Source organism: Vanacampus margaritifer, chromosome 10 (genome assembly GCF_051991255.1).
Source record: "Vanacampus margaritifer isolate UIUO_Vmar chromosome 10, RoL_Vmar_1.0, whole genome shotgun sequence".
NCBI classification, from domain to species: Eukaryota; Metazoa; Chordata; class Actinopteri; order Syngnathiformes; family Syngnathidae; genus Vanacampus; species Vanacampus margaritifer.
Genome location: NC_135441.1, coordinates 14,438,628 through 14,459,434, shown reverse-complemented (window position 1 = coordinate 14,459,434; position 20,807 = coordinate 14,438,628). Strand labels below are relative to the sequence as shown.

Below are 20,807 nucleotides of genomic sequence, written 5' to 3'. Positions count from 1 at the left end.
TTGTATTTGTCTTTGAACAGAGCGGGGATGATGAGGACTATAAAAGGATTTACACAAGGAAGATCAAACCGAGGCTCAAATCTGAAGACCTCGCTGAAGGCGTGGATGTGCGCACGGAGCGGCATAGCAGCACAAGTAGCGACGGCAGCACAATTACGACTGTCACCCGCCGTATCACCACCTACACTGTGGATATGCCGATGGGCGCAAGTGAGCAACTTGAGCTTTCAAGCCCAGATTTCAAGGGTCAAAGGCAAGAGTCAGGGGATGGCTCTCTCGGAATAAGAATGTCACATGGCAGCCCTTCAGGTAAAGTGGGATCTGAAGGAGGAGTTTTTGACCTGGGTAATGTTTCTTACAAGCTAAAGGAAAGTTCAAACATTGGTAGTAGGCATGTTTCCATGGGAGGAAAAGAAGGCAGTGAGGTATTTAGAACCGATAATGACAATGGAGGGTCAATTTATGTGTCTGTACCAGAAAAAGGAAGTTTTGTGACATCCATAGAGGGTGAGGGAGCAAAGATGAAGTTACCGGAAATTACTGTTAGTCATCCACATGCAAAGGATTCCAGCTCCGTTCATATTCCAAACATCTCAATGAGCGGCGGTTATCCAGGTGCTGGAAGTGAATTGAAAGGTCCTTCCACAAATACTAACGTCAGCATTCAAACAAAAAAGTATGTTTACGGCCCAGACGTAACTCTTGAGCAGAAAGAAGGGGATTCCAAAATGCCTCAAATAAATATAACATCACTTGTAACAAAAGGTTCAAATTTTGATGTAAAAAATCCTGAAATTAAGATAAGTCAGACAGGCTCACAAATAAAAGGAAAATTGAACATGTCAACTCCAGAGATGGATGGGAATGTAAAAATACCAGACGTGGTAATCCAGGGTCCAGAGGTAAACACTGAAAGACTAAAAGGAGAAGGCACAAAGATTAGTACAAATATTCCCAAAGTTGACATAAAGGTTTCTCCAGGTGGCAAGGGACCAGCACTGGAGACTTCTGACTTTGGCAGCAAACTTCCCAAGACTAATATTGGCATCAAGATCCCTAAGGTTGACATTCAAGGTCCTACAGTTGATGTAATTCCCCCAAAAGATAGTTTGTATCTTCAGGGCCCTGATTTGTCTGGACCAACTACAGAGGGAGGTCACATTGGCAGTATCAGCAGCAACATCAAGGGACCAGAATTGAAAATGCCAAACATCTCAGGATCAGAGGTTGATTTACATTTGAAAGGTCCGAAAGTTAAAGGAAATGTTGACGTATCAGTACCAAATATAAAAGCAGATATAAAAACACCAGAAATGTACATCAAAGGCCCAAAATTTGACATTAAAGGCCCCAAGTCTGGATTTGAAATGCCCAAAATCGGTTTGCCAGAATTTAGCATTAAAGGTCCAAAACAGGAGGGTCTTGATGTTGACATCAATCTTCCCAAGACAAATATTGACATCAAGGTCCCTGAAGTTGACGTCAGTCTACCCAAAACTGATGTAGACATCAAGGGTCCTGATTTAGATGTTGAAGTACCAGATGTTGACATTGCCGGTCCAGATTGGAACATCAAGGGGCCAAAAGTGAAAATGCCAAACATATCAGGTCCAAATATCAATATGCCAAGTTTGGATTTACATCTAAAAGGTCCTAAAGTCAAAGGTGATGTTGATGTGTCAGTACCAAATATTGAAGGTGATATTAAAGCGCCAGAAGTGGACATCAAAGGCCCAAAAGTTGACTTTAAAGGCCCCAAAACTAGATTTGAAATGCCCAAAATTAATATGCCAGAATTTGGCATTAAAGGTTCAAAACTGGAGGGTCCTGAATTTGATGTCGGTCTCCCCAAAACTGATGTAGACATCAAGGTCCCTGATTTAGATGTTGAAGTACCAGATGTTAACATTGGCGGACCAGGTCTTAAGATCAAGGGACCAAAAGTGAAGATGCCAAAAATATCAGGCCCAAGTACAAACAAGCCAAATCTGGATGTCAATGTTAAAGCTCCTAAAATCAAAGGCAAAGTTGATATGTCATTACCGAATACGGAGGGAAATATCACAACACCAGAAGTGGACATCAAAGGCCCAAAAGTTGACATTAAAGGCCCCAAGACTGGATTTGAAATTCCAAAAATCAGTATGCCAGAATTTGGCATTAAAGGTCCAAAACTGGAGGGTCCTGATGTTGACATCAACCTTCCCAAGACTAATATTGACATTAAGGTCCCTGAAGTTGATGTCAGCCTCCCCAAAACTGATTTAGACATAAAGGGTCCAGATTTAGATGTTAAAGTACCAGATGTTGATATTGGCGGTCCAGGTCTTAAGATGAAGGGACCAAAAGTAAAGATGCCAAACATCTCAGGCCCAAGTATGAACATGCCAAGTATGGATTTCCATCTAAAAGGTCCTAAAGTCAAAGGTGAAAATTATGTCTCTGTACCAAATATTGAAGGTGATATTAAAGTGCCTGAAGTTGACATTAAAGGCCCAAAAGTTGACATTAAAGGCCCCAAGACTGGATTTGAAATGCCAAAAATCAGTATGCCAAAATTTGGATTCAAAGGCTCAAAACTGGAGGGTCCTGATGTTGACATCAACCTACCAACGGCCAATATAGATGTCAAGGTCCCTGAAGTTGATGTCAGTCTTCCCAAAACTGATGTAGACATCAAAGGTCCTGATCTTGATGTTGAAGTACCAGATGTTGACATCGGCAGTCAAGGTTGGAAGATCAAAGGACCAAAATTGAAGATGCCAAAAATAACAGGCCCAAGTATAAACATGCCAAATCTGGATTTTAATGTTAAATCTGCAGAAATCAAAGGTGGTGCTGAAATGTCAGTACCAAATATCGAGGGCAATATTGCAGCGCCAGAAATGGACATCAAAGGTCCAAAAGTTGATATTAAAGGCCCCAAGACTGGATTTGAAATGCCAAAAATCAATATGCCAAAATTTGGCGTTAAAGGTCCAAAACTGGAGGGTCCTGATGTTGACATCAACCTTCCCAAGGCTAATATTGACGTTAAGGTCCCTGAATTTGATGTCAGTCTTCCCAAAACTGATTTAGACATCAAGGGTCCTGATATAGATGTTGAAGTACCAGATGTTGACATCGGCAGTCCAGGTTGGAAGATCAAAGGACCTAAACTGAAGATGCCAAACATCTCAGGTCCAAATATTAACATGCCAAGTTTGGATTTCCATCTAAAAGGTCCTAAAGTCAAAGGTGATGTTGATATGTCAGTACCAAATATAGAAGGTGATTTTAAAGCGCCAGAAGTGGACATCAAAGGTCCAAAAGTTGACATTAAAGGCCCCAAGACTGGATTTGAAATGCCAAAAATCAGTATGCCAGAATTTGGTATTAAAGGTCCTAAACTGGAGGGTCCTGATGTTGACATCAACCTTCCCAAGGCTAATATTGACGTCAAGGTCCCTGGAGTTGATGTCAGTCTCCCCAAAACTGATTTAGACATCAAAGGTCCAGATTTTGGCATTGAAGTACCAGATGTTGACATCGGCAGTCCAGGTTGGAAGATCAAAGGGCCTAAATTGAAGATGCCAAACATCTCAGGTCCAAATATTAACATGCCAAGTTTGGATTTCCATCTAAAAGGTCCTAAAGTCAAAGGTGATGTTGATATGTCAGTACCAAATATAGAAGGTGATTTTAAAGCGCCAGAAGTGGACATCAAAGGTCCAAAAGTCGACATTAAAGGCCCCAAGACTGGATTTGAAATGCCAAAAATCAGTATGCCAGAATTTGGTATTAAAGGTCCTAAACTGGAGGGTCCTGATGTTGACATCAACCTTCCCAAGGCTAATATTGACATCAAGGTCCCTGGAGTTGATGTCAGTCTCCCCAAAACTGATTTAGACATCAAAGGTCCAGATTTTGACATTGAAGTACCAGATGTTGACATCGGCAGTCCAGGTTGGAAGATCAAAGGGCCTAAATTGAAGATGCCAAACATCTCAGGTCCAAATATTAACATGCCAAGTTTGGATTTCCATCTAAAAGGTCCTAAAGTCAAAGGTGACGTTGATATGTCAGTACCAAATATAGAAGGTGATTTTAAAGCGCCAGAAGTGGACATCAAAGGTCCAAAAGTTGACATTAAAGGCCCCAAGACCGGATTTGAAATGCCAAAAATCAGTATGCCAAAATTTGGCATTAAGGGTCCAAAACTGGAGGGTCCTGATGTTGACATCAACCTTCCCAAGGCTAATATTGACGTCAAGGTCCCTGAATTTGATGTCAGTCTTCCCAAAACAGATGTAGACATCAAAGGTCCTGATATAGACGTTGAAGTACCAGATGTTGACATCGGCAGTCCAGGTTGGAAGATCAAAGGACCAAAACTGAAGATGCCAAACATCTCAGGTCCAAATATTAACATGCCAAGTTTGGATTTCCATCTAAAAGGTCCTAAAGTCAAAGGTGACGTTGATATGTCAGTACCAAATATAGAAGGTGATTTTAAAGCGCCAGAAGTGGACATCAAAGGTCCAAAAGTTGACATTAAAGGCCCCAAGACTGGATTTGAAATGCCAAAAATCAGTATGCCAAAATTTGGCATTAAGGGTCCAAAACTGGAGGGTCCTGATGTTGACATCAACCTTCCCAAGGCTAATATTGACGTCAAGGTCCCTGAATTTGATGTCAGTCTTCCCAAAACAGATGTAGACATCAAAGGTCCTGATATAGACGTTGAAGTACCAGATGTTGACATCGGCAGTCCAGGTTGGAAGATCAAAGGACCAAAACTGAAGATGCCAAACATCTCAGGTCCAAATATTAACATGCCAAGTTTGGATTTCCATCTAAAAGGTCCTAAAGTCAAAGGTGATGTTGATATGTCAGTACCAAATATAGAAGGTGATTTTAAAGCACCAGAAGTGGACATCAAAGGTCCAAAAGTTGACATTAAAGGCCCCAAGACTGGATTTGAAATGCCAAAAATCAGTATGCCAAAATTTGGCGTTAAAGGTCCAAAACTGGAGGGTCCTGATGTTGACATCAACCTTCCCAAGGCTAATATTGACGTCAAGGTCCCTGAATTTGATGTCAGTCTTCCCAAAACTGATTTAGACATCAAGGGTCCTGATATAGATGTTGAAGTACCAGATGTTGACATCGGCAGTCCAGGTTGGAAGATCAAAGGACCTAAACTGAAGATGCCAAACATCTCAGGTCCAAATATTAACATGCCAAGTTTGGATTTCCATCTAAAAGGTCCTAAAGTCAAAAGTGATGTTGATATGTCAGTACCAAATATAGAAGGTGATTTTAAAGCGCCAGAAGTGGACATCAAAGGCCCAAAAGTTGACATTAAAGGCCCCAAGACTGGATTCGAAATGCCAAAAATCAGTATGCCAAAATTTGGCGTTAAAGGTCCAAAACTGGAGGGTCCTGATGTTGACATCAACCTTCCCAAGGCTAATATTGACGTCAAGGTCCCTGAATTTGATGTCAGTCTTCCCAAAACAGATGTAGACATCAAAGGTCCTGATATAGATGTTGAAGTACCAGATGTTGACATCGGCAGTCCAGGTTGGAAGATCAAAGGACCTAAACTGAAGATGCCAAACATCTCAGGTCCAAATATTAACATGCCAAGTTTGGATTTCCATCTAAAAGGTCCTAAAGTCAAAGGTGATGTTGATATGTCAGTACCAAATATAGAAGGTGATTTTAAAGCGCCAGAAGTGGACATCAAAGTCCCAAAAGTTGACATTAAAGGCCCCAAGACTGGATTTGAAATGCCAAAAATCAGTATGCCAAAATTTGGCGTTAAAGGTCCAAAACTGGAGGGTCCTGATGTTGACATCAACCTTCCCAAGGCTAATATTGACGTCAAGGTCCCTGAATTTGATGTCAGTCTTCCCAAAACTGATTTAGACATCAAGGGTCCTGATATAGATGTTGAAGTACCAGATGTTGACATCGGCAGTCCAGGTTGGAAGATCAAAGGACCTAAACTGAAGATGCCAAACATCTCAGGTCCAAATATTAACATGCCAAGTTTGGATTTCCATCTAAAAGGTCCTAAAGTCAAAGGTGATGTTGATATGTCAGTACCAAATATAGAAGGTGATTTTAAAGCGCCAGAAGTGGACATCAAAGGCCCAAAAGTTGACATTAAAGGCCCCAAGACTGGATTCGAAATGCCAAAAATCAGTATGCCAAAATTTGGCGTTAAAGGTCCAAAACTGGAGGGTCCTGATGTTGACATCAACCTTCCCAAGGCTAATATTGACGTCAAGGTCCCTGAATTTGATGTCAGTCTTCCCAAAACAGATGTAGACATCAAAGGTCCTGATATAGATGTTGAAGTACCAGATGTTGACATCGGCAGTCCAGGTTGGAAGATCAAAGGACCTAAACTGAAGATGCCAAACATCTCAGGTCCAAATATTAACATGCCAAGTTTGGATTTCCATCTAAAAGGTCCTAAAGTCAAAGGTGATGTTGATATGTCAGTACCAAATATAGAAGGTGATTTTAAAGCGCCAGAAGTGGACATCAAAGGCCCAAAAGTTGACATTAAAGGCCCCAAGACTGGATTTGAAATGCCAAAAATCAGTATGCCAAAATTTGGCGTTAAAGGTCCAAAACTGGAGGGTCCTGATGTTGACATCAACCTTCCCAAGGCTAATATTGACGTCAAGGTCCCTGAATTTGATGTCAGTCTTCCCAAAACTGATTTAGACATCAAGGGTCCTGATATAGATGTTGAAGTACCAGATGTTGACATCGGCAGTCCAGGTTGGAAGATCAAAGGACCTAAACTGAAGATGCCAAACATCTCAGGTCCAAATATTAACATGCCAAGTTTGGATTTCCATCTAAAAGGTCCTAAAGTCAAAGGTGATGTTGATATGTCAGTACCAAATATAGAAGGTGATTTTAAAGCGCCAGAAGTGGACATCAAAGGCCCAAAAGTTGACATTAAAGGCCCCAAGACTGGATTCGAAATGCCAAAAATCAGTATGCCAAAATTTGGCGTTAAAGGTCCAAAACTGGAGGGTCCTGATGTTGACATCAACCTTCCCAAGGCTAATATTGACGTCAAGGTCCCTGAATTTGATGTCAGTCTTCCCAAAACAGATGTCGACATCAAAGGTCCTGATATAGATGTTGAAGTACCAGATGTTGACATCGGCAGTCCAGGTTGGAAGATCAAAGGACCTAAACTGAAGATGCCAAACATCTCAGGTCCAAATATTAACATGCCAAGTTTGGATTTCCATCTAAAAGGTCCTAAAGTCAAAGGTGATGTTGATATGTCAGTTCCAAATATAGAAGGTGATTTTAAAGCGCCAGAAGTGGACATCAAAGGTCCAAAAGTTGACATTAAAGGCCCCAAGACTGGATTTGAAATGCCAAAAATCAGTATGCCAAAATTTGGCATTAAAGGTCCAAAACTAGAGGGTCCTGATGTTGACATCAACCTTCCCAAAACTAATATTGATTTTAAAGCCCCTGAGGTTGATGTCAGTCTACCCAAAACTCACGTAGACATAAAGGGTCCTGATTTAGATGTTGAAGTGCCAGATGTTGACGTCGGCAGCCCAGGTTGGAAGATCAAGGGACCTAAATTGAAGATGCCTAAATTTGGCTTCAAAGGTCCCAAACTGGAGGGTCCTGACGTTGACATCAACATTTCAAAGGCTAATTTTGATGTCACAATCCCAGAGGTTGACCTTCATGGCCCGGAAGTTGATGTGAATCTCCCCAAAACTGATTTGTATATAAAAGATTTAAACACTGACATCAAAGGACCAGCTCTTGACATCGAAAGTCCTAGTGGAAAGATCAAGGGACAAAAATTTAAGATACCAAGCATCTCCATGCCTGATGTGGACTTCCATCTGAAAGGCCCTAAACATAAAGGTGATGTAGACATGCCAATACCAAAAATTGAGGGAGATATTAAATCTCCGGAAATGGACCTCAAAGGCCCCAAAGTTGACATTAAAGGCTCCAAAATGGGATTTGAAATGCCAAAAATCAGTTTTCCAAAATTTGGCTTCAAAAGTCCAAAACTGGAAGCTCCTGATGTTGACGTCAACCTTCCCAAGGCCAACATTGACGTCAAAGTACCAGAGGCTGAACTTAAGGGCCCAGAAGTTAATGTAAATCTTCCTGAAGCTGATTTGGATATCAAAGATCTAAATATGGACATCAAAGGACCGGATTTTGAAATAGACAGTCCCAGTGGAAAGATCAAGGGACCAAAATTCAAGTTGCCAAGCATCTCCATGCCTGACGTGGATTTCCAACTGAAAGGCCCGAAACTCAAAGGTGATGTTGACGTGTCAGTACCAGATGTTAAAGGAGATATTAAAGCCCCAGAAGTGGATATCAAAGGCCCTAAAGTTGACATTAAGGGCCCCAGAACTGGATTTGAAATGCCAAAAATCAGTATGCCAGATTTTAGCTTTAAAGGTCCAAAAATGGAGGGTCATGACATTGACATCAACCTTCCCAAAACTGATGTAGACATCAAGGGTCCAGATCTTGACATTGAAGTGCCGGAAGTTGACATTGGAAGTCCAGGTTGGAAGATCAAGGGACCAAAATTGAAGATGCCAAACATCTCAGGCCCAAATATTAATATGCCAAATGTGGATTTCCATCTAAAAAGTCCTAAACTCAAAGGTGATGCTGATGTTGCTATACCAAATATTGAGGGCAATATTACAGCACCAAAAGTGGACATCAAAGGCCCAAAAGTTGACATTAAAGGCCCCAAGGCTGGATTTGAAATGCCCAAAATCAAAATGCCAGAATTTGGCTTTAAAGGTCCAAACCTGGAGGGTCCTGATGTTGACTTCAACCTTCCAAACGCCAATATTGATGTCAAGGTCCCTGGAGTTGATGTCAGTCTCCCCAAAACTGATGTTGCAATCAAAGGTCCAGATTTTGACGTTGAAGTACCAGATGTTGACATCGGCAGTCCAGGTTGGAAGATCAAAGGACCAAAACTGAAGATGCCAAACATCTCAGGTCCAAATATTAACATGCCAAGTTTGGATTTCCATCTAAAAGGTCCTAAAGTCAAAGGTGATGTTGATATGTCAGTACCAAATATAGAAGGTGATTTTAAAGCGCCAGAAGTGGACATCAAAGGTCCAAAAGTTGACGTTAAAGGCCCCAAGATTGGATTTGAAATGCCAAAAATCAGTATGCCAAAATTTGGCGTTAAAGGTCCAAAACTGGAGGGTCAGGATGTTGACATCAACCTTCCCAAGGCTAATATTGACGTCAAGGTCCCTGAATTTGATGTCAGTCTTCCCAAAACAGATGTAGACATCAAAGGTCCTGATATAGATGTTGAAGTACCAGATGTTGACATCGGCAGTCCAGGTTGGAAGATCAAAGGACCTAAACTGAAGATGCCAAACATCTCAGGTCCAAATATTAACATGCCAAGTTTGGATTTCAATCTAAAAGGTCCTAAAGTCAAAGGTGATGTTGATATGTCAGTACCAAATATAGAAGGTGATTTTAAAGCGCCAGAAGTGGACATCAAAGGTCCAAAAGTTGACATTAAAGGCCCCAAAACTGGATTTGAAATGCCAAAAATCAGTATGCCAAAATTTGGCGTTAAAGGTCCAAAACTGGAGGGTCCTGATGTTGACATCAACCTTCCCAAGGCTAATATTGACGTCAAGGTCCCTGAATTTGATGTCAGTCTTCCCAAAACAGATGTAGACATCAAAGGTCCTGATATAGATGTTGAAGTACCAGATGTTGACATCGGCAGTCCAGGTTGGAAGATCAAAGGACCTAAACTGAAGATGCCAAACATCTCAGGTCCAAATATTAACATGCCAAGTTTGGATTTCAATCTAAAAGGTCCTAAAGTCAAAGGTGATGTTGATATGTCAGTACCAAATATAGAAGGTGATTTTAAAGCGCCAGAAGTGGACATCAAAGGTCCAAAAGTTGACATTAAAGGCCCCAAAACTGGATTTGAAATGCCAAAAATCAGTATGCCAAAATTTGGCGTTAAAGGTCCAAAACTGGAGGGTCCTGATGTTGACATCAACCTTCCCAAGGCTAATATTGACGTCAAGGTCCCTGAATTTGATGTCAGTCTTCCCAAAACTGATTTAGACATCAAAGGTCCTGATATAGATGTTGAAGTACCAGATGTTGACATCGGCAGTCCAGGTTGGAAGATCAAAGGACCTAAACTGAAGATGCCAAACATCTCAGGTCCAAATATTAACATGCCAAGTTTGGATTTCCATCTAAAAGGTCCTAAAGTCAAAGGTGATGTTGATATGTCAGTACCAAATATAGAAGGTGATTTTAAAGCGCCAGAAGTGGACATCGAAGGTCCAAAAGTTGACATTAAAGGCCCCAAGACTGGATTTGAAATGCCAAAAATCAGTATGCCAAAATTTGGCATTAAGGGTCCAAAACTGGAGGGTCCTGATGTTGACATCAACCTTCCCAAGGCTAATATTGACGTCAAGGTCCCTGAATTTGATGTCAGTCTTCCCAAAACAGATGTAGACATCAAAGGTCCTGATATAGATGTTGAAGTACCAGATGTTGACATCGGCAGTCCAGGTTGGAAGATCAAAGGACCTAAACTGAAGATGCCAAACATCTCAGGTCCAAATATTAACATGCCAAGTTTGGATTTCCATCTAAAAGGTCCTAAAGTCAAAGGTGATGTTGATATGTCAGTACCAAATATAGAAGGTGATTTTAAAGCACCAGAAGTGGACATCAAAGGTCCAAAAGTTGACATTAAAGGCCCCAAGACTGGATTTGAAATGCCAAAAATCAGTATGCCAAAATTTGGCATGAAAGGTCCAAAACTAGAGGGTCCTGATGTTGACATCAACCTTCCCAAGACTAATATTGACTTCAAGGTCCCAGAGGTTGGACTGCAAGGGCCAGACGTTGATTTTAATCTCCCAAAAACTGAGCTGGATATTAAAGATCTGAATACAGACATTGAAGGACCAGACCTTGGCATTGACAGTCCCAGTGGTAAAATCAAGGGACCAAAATTCAAGATGCCTAAGATCTCAGGTCCAAGCATCTCAATGCCTGATGTGGATTTCCACCTTAAAGGCCCGAAACTTAAAGGTGACGATGTATCACTACCAAGTATGGAGGGAGAAATAAAAACTCCAGACATTGATATTAAAGGTCCCAAAGTTGAAATTAAGGGATCTAAGAGTGGTTTTGGATTACCGAAGTTTAAAATGCCAGACTTCGGCTTTAAAGGTAAAAAACGGGAAGGTCCTGATATTGACATAAAACCCCCCAAGGCTAATATTGATATCAAGGCCTCGGGGCTAGACACTCAGGGGCCTGAAGTGAATGTCAGTCTTCCGAAAGCTGGTTTGAAAGTTAAGAGTGCTGACTTGGACATACAAGGACCGGATGTTGATATTGACATTCCAAGTGGGAAAATCAGAGGACCGAAATTCCAGATGCCAAAAATCTCAGGACCAAGCATTTCCATGCCTGATGTCGATTTCCATGTTAAAGGCCCCAAGCTCAAAGGTGATGTTGATGTGTCAGTACCAAATATCAAGGGAGATATTAAAGCTCCAGAAGTGGACATAAAAGGCCCCAAAGTTGATATTAAGGGCCCCAGAACTGGATTTGAAATGCCAAAAATCAGTATGCCAGATTTTAGCTTTAAAGGTCCAAAAATGGAGGGTCATGACATTGACATCAACCTTCCCAAAACTGATGTAGACATCAAGGGTCCAGATCTTGACATTGAAGTGCCAGAAGTTGACATTGGAAGTCCAGGTTGGAAGATCAAAGGACCAAAATTGAAGATGCCAAACATCTCAGGCCCAAATATTAATATGCCAAGTGTGGATTTCCATCTAAAAAGTCCTAAACTCAAAGGTGATGCTGATGTTGCTATACCAAATATTGAGGGCAATATTACTGCACCAGAAGTGGACATCAAAGGCCCAAAAGTTGACATTAAAGGCCCCAAGGCTGGATTTGAAATGCCCAAAATCAAAATGCCAGAATTTGGCTTTAAAGGTCCAAACCTGGAGGGTCCTGATGTTGACTTCAACCTTCCAAAGGCCAATATTGATGTCAAGGTCCCTGGAGTTGATGTCAGTCTCCCCAAAACAGATGTTGCAATCAAAGGTCCAGATTTTGACGTTGAAGTACCAGATGTTGACATCGGCAGTCCAGGTTGGAAGATCAAAGGACCAAAACTTAAGATGCCAAACATCTCAGGTCCAAATATTAACATGCCAAGTTTGGATTTCCATCTAAAAGGTCCTAAAGTCAAAGGTGATGTTGATATGTCAGTACCAAATATAGAAGGTGATTTTAAAGCGCCAGAAGTGGACATCAAAGGTCCAAAAGTTGACATTAAAGGCCCCAAGACTGGATTTGAAATGCCAAAAATCAGTATGCCAAAATTTGCCGTTAAAGGTCCAAAACTGGAGGGTCCTGATGTTGACATCAACCTTCCCAAGGCTAATATTGACGTCAAGGTCCCTGAATTTGATGTCAGTCTTCCCAAAACTGATTTAGACATCAAAGGTCCTGATATAGATGTTGAAGTACCAGATGTTGACATTGGCAGTCCAAGTTGGAAGATCAAAGGACCAAAACTGAAGATGCCAAACGTCTCAGGTCCAAATATTAACATGCCAAGCTTGGATTTCCATCTAAAAGGTCCTAAAGTCAAAGGTGATGTTGATATGTCAGTACCAAATATAGAAGGTGATTTTAAAGCGCCAGAAGTGGACATCAAAGGCCCAAAAGTTGACATTAAAGGCCCCAAGACTGGATTTGAAATGCCAAAAATCAGTATGCCAAAATTTGGCATTAAGGGTCCAAAACTGGAGGGTCCTGATGTTGACATCAACCTTCCCAAGGCTAATATTGACGTCAAGGTCCCTGAATTTGATGTCAGTCTTCCCAAAACTGATTTAGACATCAAAGGTCCTGATATAGATGTTGAAGTACCAGATGTTGACATTGGCAGTCCAGGTTGGAAGATCAAAGGACCAAAACTGAAGATGCCAAACGTCTCAGGTCCAAATATTAACATGCCAAGCTTGGATCTCCATCTAAAAGGTCCTAAAGTCAAAGGTGATGTTGATATGTCAGTACCAAATATAGAAGGTGATTTTAAAGCGCCAGAAATGGACATCAAAGGTCCAAAAGTTGACATTAAAGGCCCCAGGACTGGATTTGAAATGCCAAAAATCAGTATGCCAAAATTTGGCATTAAAGGTCCAAAACTGGAGGGTCCTGATGTTGACATCAACCTTCCCAAGGCTAATATTGACGTCAAGGTCCCTGAATTTGATGTCAGTCTTCCCAAAACTGATTTAGACATCAAAGGTCCTGATATAGATGTTGAAGTACCAGATGTTGACATCGGCAGTCCAGGTTGGAAGATCAAAGGACCAAAACTGAAGATGCCAAACATCTCAGGTCCAAATATTAACATGCCAAGTTTGGATTTCCATCTAAAAGGTCCTAAAGTCAAAGGTGATGTTGATATGTCAGTACCAAATATAGAAGGTGATTTTAAAGCGCCAGAAGTGGACATCAAAGGTCCAAAAGTTGACATTAAAGGCCCCAAGACTGGATTTGAAATGCCAAAAATCAGTATGCCAAAATTTGGCAGTAAGGGTCCAAAACTGGAGGGTCCTGATGTTGACATCAACCTTCCCAAGGCTAATATTGACGTCAAGGTCCCTGAATTTGATGTCAGTCTTCCCAAAACTGATTTAGACATCAAAGGTCCTGATATAGATGTTGAAGTACCAGATGTTGACATCGGCAGTCCAGGTTGGAAGATCAAAGGACCAAAACTGAAGATGCCAAACATCTCAGGTCCAAATATTAACATGCCAAGTTTGGATTTCCATCTAAAAGGTCCTAAAGTCAAAGGTGATGTTGATATGTCAGTACCAAATATAGAAGGTGATTTTAAAGCGCCAGAAGTGGACATCAAAGGTCCAAAAGTTGACATTAAAGGCCCCAAGACTGGATTTGAAATGCCAAAAATCAGTATGCCAAGTTTTGGCATAAAGGGTCCAGAATTGGAGGGTCATAACATTGACATCAACCTTCCCAAAACTGAAGTTGACATCAAGGGTCCAGATCTAGATGTTGAAGTACCAGACGTTGACATTGGCAGTCCAGGTTGGAAGATCAAAGGGCCTAAATTGAAGATGCCAAACATCTCAGGTCCAAATATTAACATGCCAAATTTGGATTTCCATCTGAAAGGTCCTAAAGTCAAAGGTGAAGTTGATGTTTCTGTACCAAATATCGAGGGAGATATTAAAGTGCCGGAAATGGACTTTAAAGGAGGATCAAAGGGACCTGGATTTGAATTGCCTAAAATGAAAATGCCCCAATTTGGTTTCACAGGACCAAAGCTAAAAGGTGACATTAATGTTCCTGGGATTGATATTCAAACTCCAGATGTTGATGTCAGTCTTCCCAAAGTTGACTTGGAGGGTTCTGAAGTTGACATAAGTGTTCCCAAATTAAAGGGGGATGGTGAAGGAAACATTCATTTGCCAAAAGCTGAGTTTGATCTGGATGTTGATGTTCCAGGAATCAGCACTAAGAAATCTAAATTCAAAATGCCCAAGTTTGGATTCAAGGGCCCAAAGGTAAAGAACCCAGAATTTGATCTAAAACAGACACAAGGAAATATAAACATCACAGGGAAGACTGGTAGTATTGAAGGACTGGAGGCAGACGTTGATGTAACAGGCCCCAAAATAAAAGGATCCAAATTTAAGATGCCAAAATTTGGCTTCAAGGTTCCTAAGGTTGAAATTCCAGGAGCTGATCTTAATCTGACCAAGGGTAGTGGAGAAATACATTTTCCAGAAGTTGACATTGAAGGACCGGAAGTAAAAAGTGAGGATCCTAATGTAAAAATCAAAGGACCAAAACTCAAAATGCCATCTCTTTCAGCAACAAAATTTTCTCTTCCAGATGTTGATTTTAATCTTGAAGGTCCTAAAGTCAAAGTTGACACAGACATGTCACTTCCGAAGGCTGACATAGATGTAAAAGTACCAACTGCTGATGTAAAAAGTCCAAACTTCAACATGCCAAATATCGATTTGAATCTGAAAGGCCCTAAATTCAAAGGTGATGTAGACGTGGGACTACCACATGTTGAAGGTGATATAAAAGCACCAGAAATTAAACTTAAAGGCCCCAAAATTGACATTAAGGGACACAAGAGTGGATTTGAATTACCAAAAATGAAAATGACAGACTTTGGCTTAAAAGGTCCAAAAGTGGAGATTCCAGACGTTGACATAACCATGTCCAAGACTAGTATTGATGTGCCTGAGGTTGACATTAAAGGCCCAAAAGTTGATTTCAGTCTACCTAGAGCTGATTTAGCCATTAAGGGCCCTGAATTGGATTTAGGAGGGCCAGGTGTTGACATTGACAGTCCTAGTGGTAAGATCAAGGGACCAAAATTCAAGATGCCAAAACTCTCGGGACCCAACATTTCAATGCCTGATGTGGATTTTCACCTGACTGGTCCTAAACTCAAAGGTGATGTTGATATATCAGTACCAAATACTGAGGGAGAAATTGAAGCGCCACAAATGGACATCAAAGGCCCAAAAGTTGACTTTAAGGGCCCCAAGACTGGATTTGAAATGCCAAAAATCAGAATGCCAGGATTTGGCATTAAAGGTCCGAACCTTGAGAGCCCTGACATTGACATCCAACTTCCCAAGGCCAACATTGATGTCAATGTCCCAGAAGTTGAAGTAAATCTTCCCAAAGCAGATTTGAACATTCAGGGCCCAAAATTGGAATGTGACATACCAGATGTTGACATTGACAGTGCCAGTGGAAAGATCAAGGGACCTAAATTCAAGATGCCAAAAATCTCTGGACCAAACATCTCCATGCCTGACTTCAACATGAAAGGACCAAATGTCAAAGGTGACATAGATTTGGCAGTACCTAATATTGAGGCAGAGATAAAAGCCCCAGGAATGGATATCAAAGATCCAAATGTTGACATTAAGGGTTCTATGGGTGGATTTGAAATTCCTAGATTAAAAATGCCACAATTTGGCTTCAAAGGTCCAAAACTGGAGAGCCCTGACGCTGACATCAGCCTTCGCAAGGCCAATATTGATGTCAAAGTCCCTGAGGGCAAACTCCAAGGACCAGAATTTAAAGTAAATCTTCCCAAAGCAGATTTGAACATTCAGGGCCCAAAATTGGAATGTGACATACCAGATGTTGACATTGACAGTGCCAGTGGAAAGATCAAGGGACCTAAATTCAAGATGCCAAAAATCTCTGGACCAAACATCTCCATGCCTGACTTCAACATGAAAGGTCCAAATGTCAAAGGTGATATTGATTTGTCAGTACCTAATATTGAGGCAGAGATAAAAGCCCCAGGAATGGATATCAAAGATCCAAATGTTAACATTAAGGGCTCTATGGGTGAATTTGAAATTCCTAGATTAAAAATGCCTCAGTTTGGTTTCAAAGGTCCAAAACTGGAGAGCACTGACATTGACATCAATATTCCCAAATCTAATATTGGTGTCACAGTCCCTGAGGTTGGCATTAAAGGTCCAGAAGTTGATGTTAGTCTCTTAAAAGGTGATATTAAAGGCCCCAAATTCCATGTTGAGGGACAAGACATTAACATTGATAGTTCCAGTGGTAATATCAGGGGACCAAATTTAAAGATGCCAAAAATCACAGGCCCAAGCATCTCCATGCCAAAAGTTGATTTAAATTTGGCAAGTTCTGACCTAAAAGGTGACATAGAAGCACCAGAGTTTGATATCAAAGGTCCAAAAGTTAAGGGTCCAACAGGTGCATTTGAAAGTTCAAACATGAAAGGTGATTTGTCATATCCTGATATAGATGTCACCTTAAAGGGGAAGAAGGGTAAATTTAAAATCCCTAAAGTGACAGGAAAGGCCAAGAAGACAGATTTTGACGCAGAGATCCCTACAGTTGATGTGACAGCAGGAACATCTAATATTAATGTCCAAAAATCAAAAGTGAAAAAGCCTATTTTTGGTAGACTTCAATTTCCCAATGTCGAACTTGATATCAAATCCCCAAAAGTCAAAGGTGATGGATCTTTTTCTGAGGAGTTGAAATCCCCTTCTGGAGAGTTACAGGGTTATGTTACCAGCAGTTCAAATATTAGTTACGAAGGCGTAGATGCGAAATTAAAGACTCCCCACTTCAATATACCAGACATTGAAATTTCTCCAGCAGGCGGCAGATTTAGAGGCCTTCAATATCCTGAAGGTACAGTGACATTTCCCCAAATCAAGTTACCACAATTTGGTTTTAGTCTGCCCCAGATTGAGGGCCAAGAGGGTGTTGGAAAGCTTACAACGAATGTTGCAGCTAGCGGAGAGCTTCAGTGCTCACAGGATATTGCAGTTTCCAATCCAGAAATAAGGCATAGTGAAGGAAAGATAAAGATGAAGATACCAAATTTTTTTGGCAAATCAAAAGCAAAGGGCAGGAGTGCAGGGGACCTTCGGGGGACAGAGGTAGAACTGAGTACCAGTGGAAAGGGAGCGGGCTCTAAAGATTTCGGTGTACATAGTGGAGGAGGAAAATTACAATTCGAGGGTGATGCTGGACTCAGTGTTTCGCCCAAAAGTAAGTCAGCGTCACTGGATCTTTTCAAGAAGTCAAGACATCGATCTTCCTCTTACAGCGATGAGGGTGAGCTCGCGGTTGTTTCTCCTTCAGGACACCTAGAAGCAGAGGGCAGTGATATTTCATTAGATCTAAAGGGACCAAAGGTCAAAGGAAAGAAAGGAAAGTTGAAGTTTGGCACCTTTGGGGGTTTTGGTTCCAAGTCAAAGGGCTCGTATGAAGTGACATATGGCGAAGGCAGTGAAGCAGGAGTGGAAGGCAGTGCAGGTGTGTCATTGGCCACCCCAAAATCAAGATTGTCCTCATCGTCTAGCAGTGATAGTGGGTCAAGGGGTGCTTTGAAGTTCCCGAAAATTGAACTGTCTGTATCACCCAAAAATGATTAAATTGTTGATGAGCTAAACTTGAGCTCCAAAATTCTTCTCTCCAACCAGATATACGAGATACCAGACATACACTATTGTCGAACCTCAGTTTGCAAATAGAGAAAATGCAGTCATCTCATGTTTAATCTTACCAGTGATAGAAAGGGGAGGGGATACTTTAAGACCCTATCAAACTGTAAATAAAATGTATTGTAATATTGTTTGCCTGTACATAGTCAAGATTTATTGAGAATATCACATCTCGCCAAATTTCCCACTAGCATTGTATTACTGGTATATATTTTTTTGTCCTCCTTCATTCAATTACAAGTTGTTCTGAAAGGGTGTGGTATAATTTTATGCAGGGTCTGTTTTGCTGAACAGTTAAAGTAGTTATTTTGAAGGAACATGCAATTTATACTGCTAAACAAAAATATAAACAGTTTCCAGTTTTAGTTTAAAGCTTTGATTTTTGTATCATAATTTTTGCATCTTAAAGCTGGGCCTGTATAAGATACTCTGTTCTCAAGTTTGGCGATGTTTTATTTTATAGATCATAATTGCACAGACAAGTCAATATGTTTAGAAACTCATATCTTTTCCAGTGCACCTTCCTTGAAAGACTGTCCACATTTGTGCTTTATCTGTTATTATTTCTGTTCTAACCTGTTTATTGTACAGTTTTCCTGGTCATCTTTTGCACCCTTCATACAACATTAAATGTCACAAATAATAAATGTCATTGATGGTGTGTTTAACTTCATTCAGAGAGTTTTGATCCGATATGTGCAGAGTATGAATTGTTTGATTTTCCCTTGTGTGCATTCTGTCCGATAAACTAATTAAAATGTATAGAATGTATGTCATTTTGTGATGGCTGTTTCTTTATTTTCTCCATTTGTCACAATGATGGTTTAAAGACACAAGTCTAATTTATTGCAATCGTGATAAAATGTGTTCATTACAATAAATCCAGATTCATAAATAAAAAGTGTGTACTCAATTCAAACATTTTTAAAATCTCATTAATTGTGCTCTCTTTTTAAATATTGCACATTAGAGAGCAAGCGGTGACAAATAACACACAACATACCCAGTAAACTAAATTAGTTTTTTAAACAAAAAAAAGTAATGATGTTATTATGTAATCTAAGTAGTAAATTATCGCCTCTTTTGATTTACACTCAATTGATGTCAGGGGACTGACGAACCAATTTGTGAAGTTTGAAGCTACATCGGTTCAATACATTTATTCAAAAGCCCCAAGGAATGTTTTTGTGACTTCCTCTCAATGGAGTCACTGTAAATTTGTAGTTTATTTTAAGAATCTTATTATTATTATTAGTATTTTTGCTGTGCCTGTTGTTTTTTACTATGGGGGAAATCATGTATTTATTAATATTAATATATATTTTTTTATTCTTGTTATTATTATTATGTAAATAATACCCAATCTCCTTCTATCATTTTTCCCAGATAATTTGGTAATTGTCAATCTATTTTCAATGGTCTAAAATTAGGGATGTTTGATAAGACTTTTTTTTTCCCAAACCGATACCAGTATGAGTACTCAACTTTTGAGTAGGCACTATTACCTATACCAAGCACCGATACCACTAGTACTTCTGTTACATAAAATTTTCACCCAAAAAGAAGCCCCATGAATGATCAACACTTGCATGTACTGACACTTCATTAGCAATCATTTACTCTATGACGCCATCAAGTGGTCAAGAGACCAAGCAGTGAAGTATGCAGAATTGAATAAGATTGTAGGCTAAACAGTAACAATGCTCATCTCTGACATTTATGTGGTATAATTTGGAAATGTGCCACCTAGTGGCAAAAATGAGGCACCAACATACAGTCCACAACATTAGGCAGTATATCAATTAGATCCAACGCAGATAGTGTATAATAATGCCCACTGTTGGGGCATTAATCAATGTCCTTTAAGTGCAAAATGCAACAACAAAAAAACATATTCATATTTATTTTAGTTTAGATGTCCAAAGGGTTTCTTGTTCCGTGGTTTATGTTATGAAACAGGTTCAAATGATTATTAAACCGAAGTTGAGGCTATCGTTTTGTTTTGTTTTTGCAGGCGACCCTGGTTTGATATTGATACTGTAATGTTCTGGAACATGAAAACATTCAATGAAAGAAACATTTCACCTCAAATACAGGGCAATCCTTGCATGATTGTAGTGACTTGAAGGCAATTGTTGTTGATTCAGTGCAGAGGAAGGAAAGAACTGCTTCCTTTGAGAGGGGAAAGCGCCCCCTTTCCTTTTTGGAGAGGCAATCATTTGTGTGCTAAAAGAGAAGACAAAGAGTCCCGCACAGTTGCGAGGGTATTGCATCTAAAAGTTTGTTCCACACTTTGAATTCATTTTCAGGTAAGATAGTATATTATTAATCAATATTTATTTGAGGGTTAATAGAGCATATGGGGGCATTTTGATCATTACTGCTGGTTGTGTGGTTATGTAAATGTATCTGTTGACTGATAGAAAAAGTTAATTCTAATTTCTGGACTGACTGGCATATCAACAATACGACCAATATCATCTACAGTCATAGAAAAAAAAATCTTAGACCACCCTTGCTTCTTCAGTTTGTTGTTGCATGTTAAAAGACGGTGCAACTAAAGGTAGATTTGTTTATAATGACAACAAAAATGGCTCATAAGAGCTAATATCTCACCATTTTCCAAGGATTTCACGATCAGCATCATTAAAGTTCTTAAATCAATAGCAA

At 40.1% G+C, this 20,807-nt stretch overlaps 1 protein-coding gene across 1 annotated transcript in view; it reads left to right on the top strand.

The window, feature by feature from the left end:
• ahnak (AHNAK nucleoprotein) overlaps positions 1–18,908 on the top strand; it is a 32,663-nt gene extending 13,755 nt beyond the window's left edge. The window contains exon 6 of the mRNA XM_077577253.1: positions 21–18,908. Coding sequence (XP_077433379.1) covers positions 21–18,068 — 18,048 coding nt within the window. The 3' untranslated portion in view covers positions 18,069–18,908. The remainder of the gene's footprint in view (positions 1–20) is intronic.
• The last annotated feature ends 1,899 nt before the right edge of the window (positions 18,909–20,807 follow it).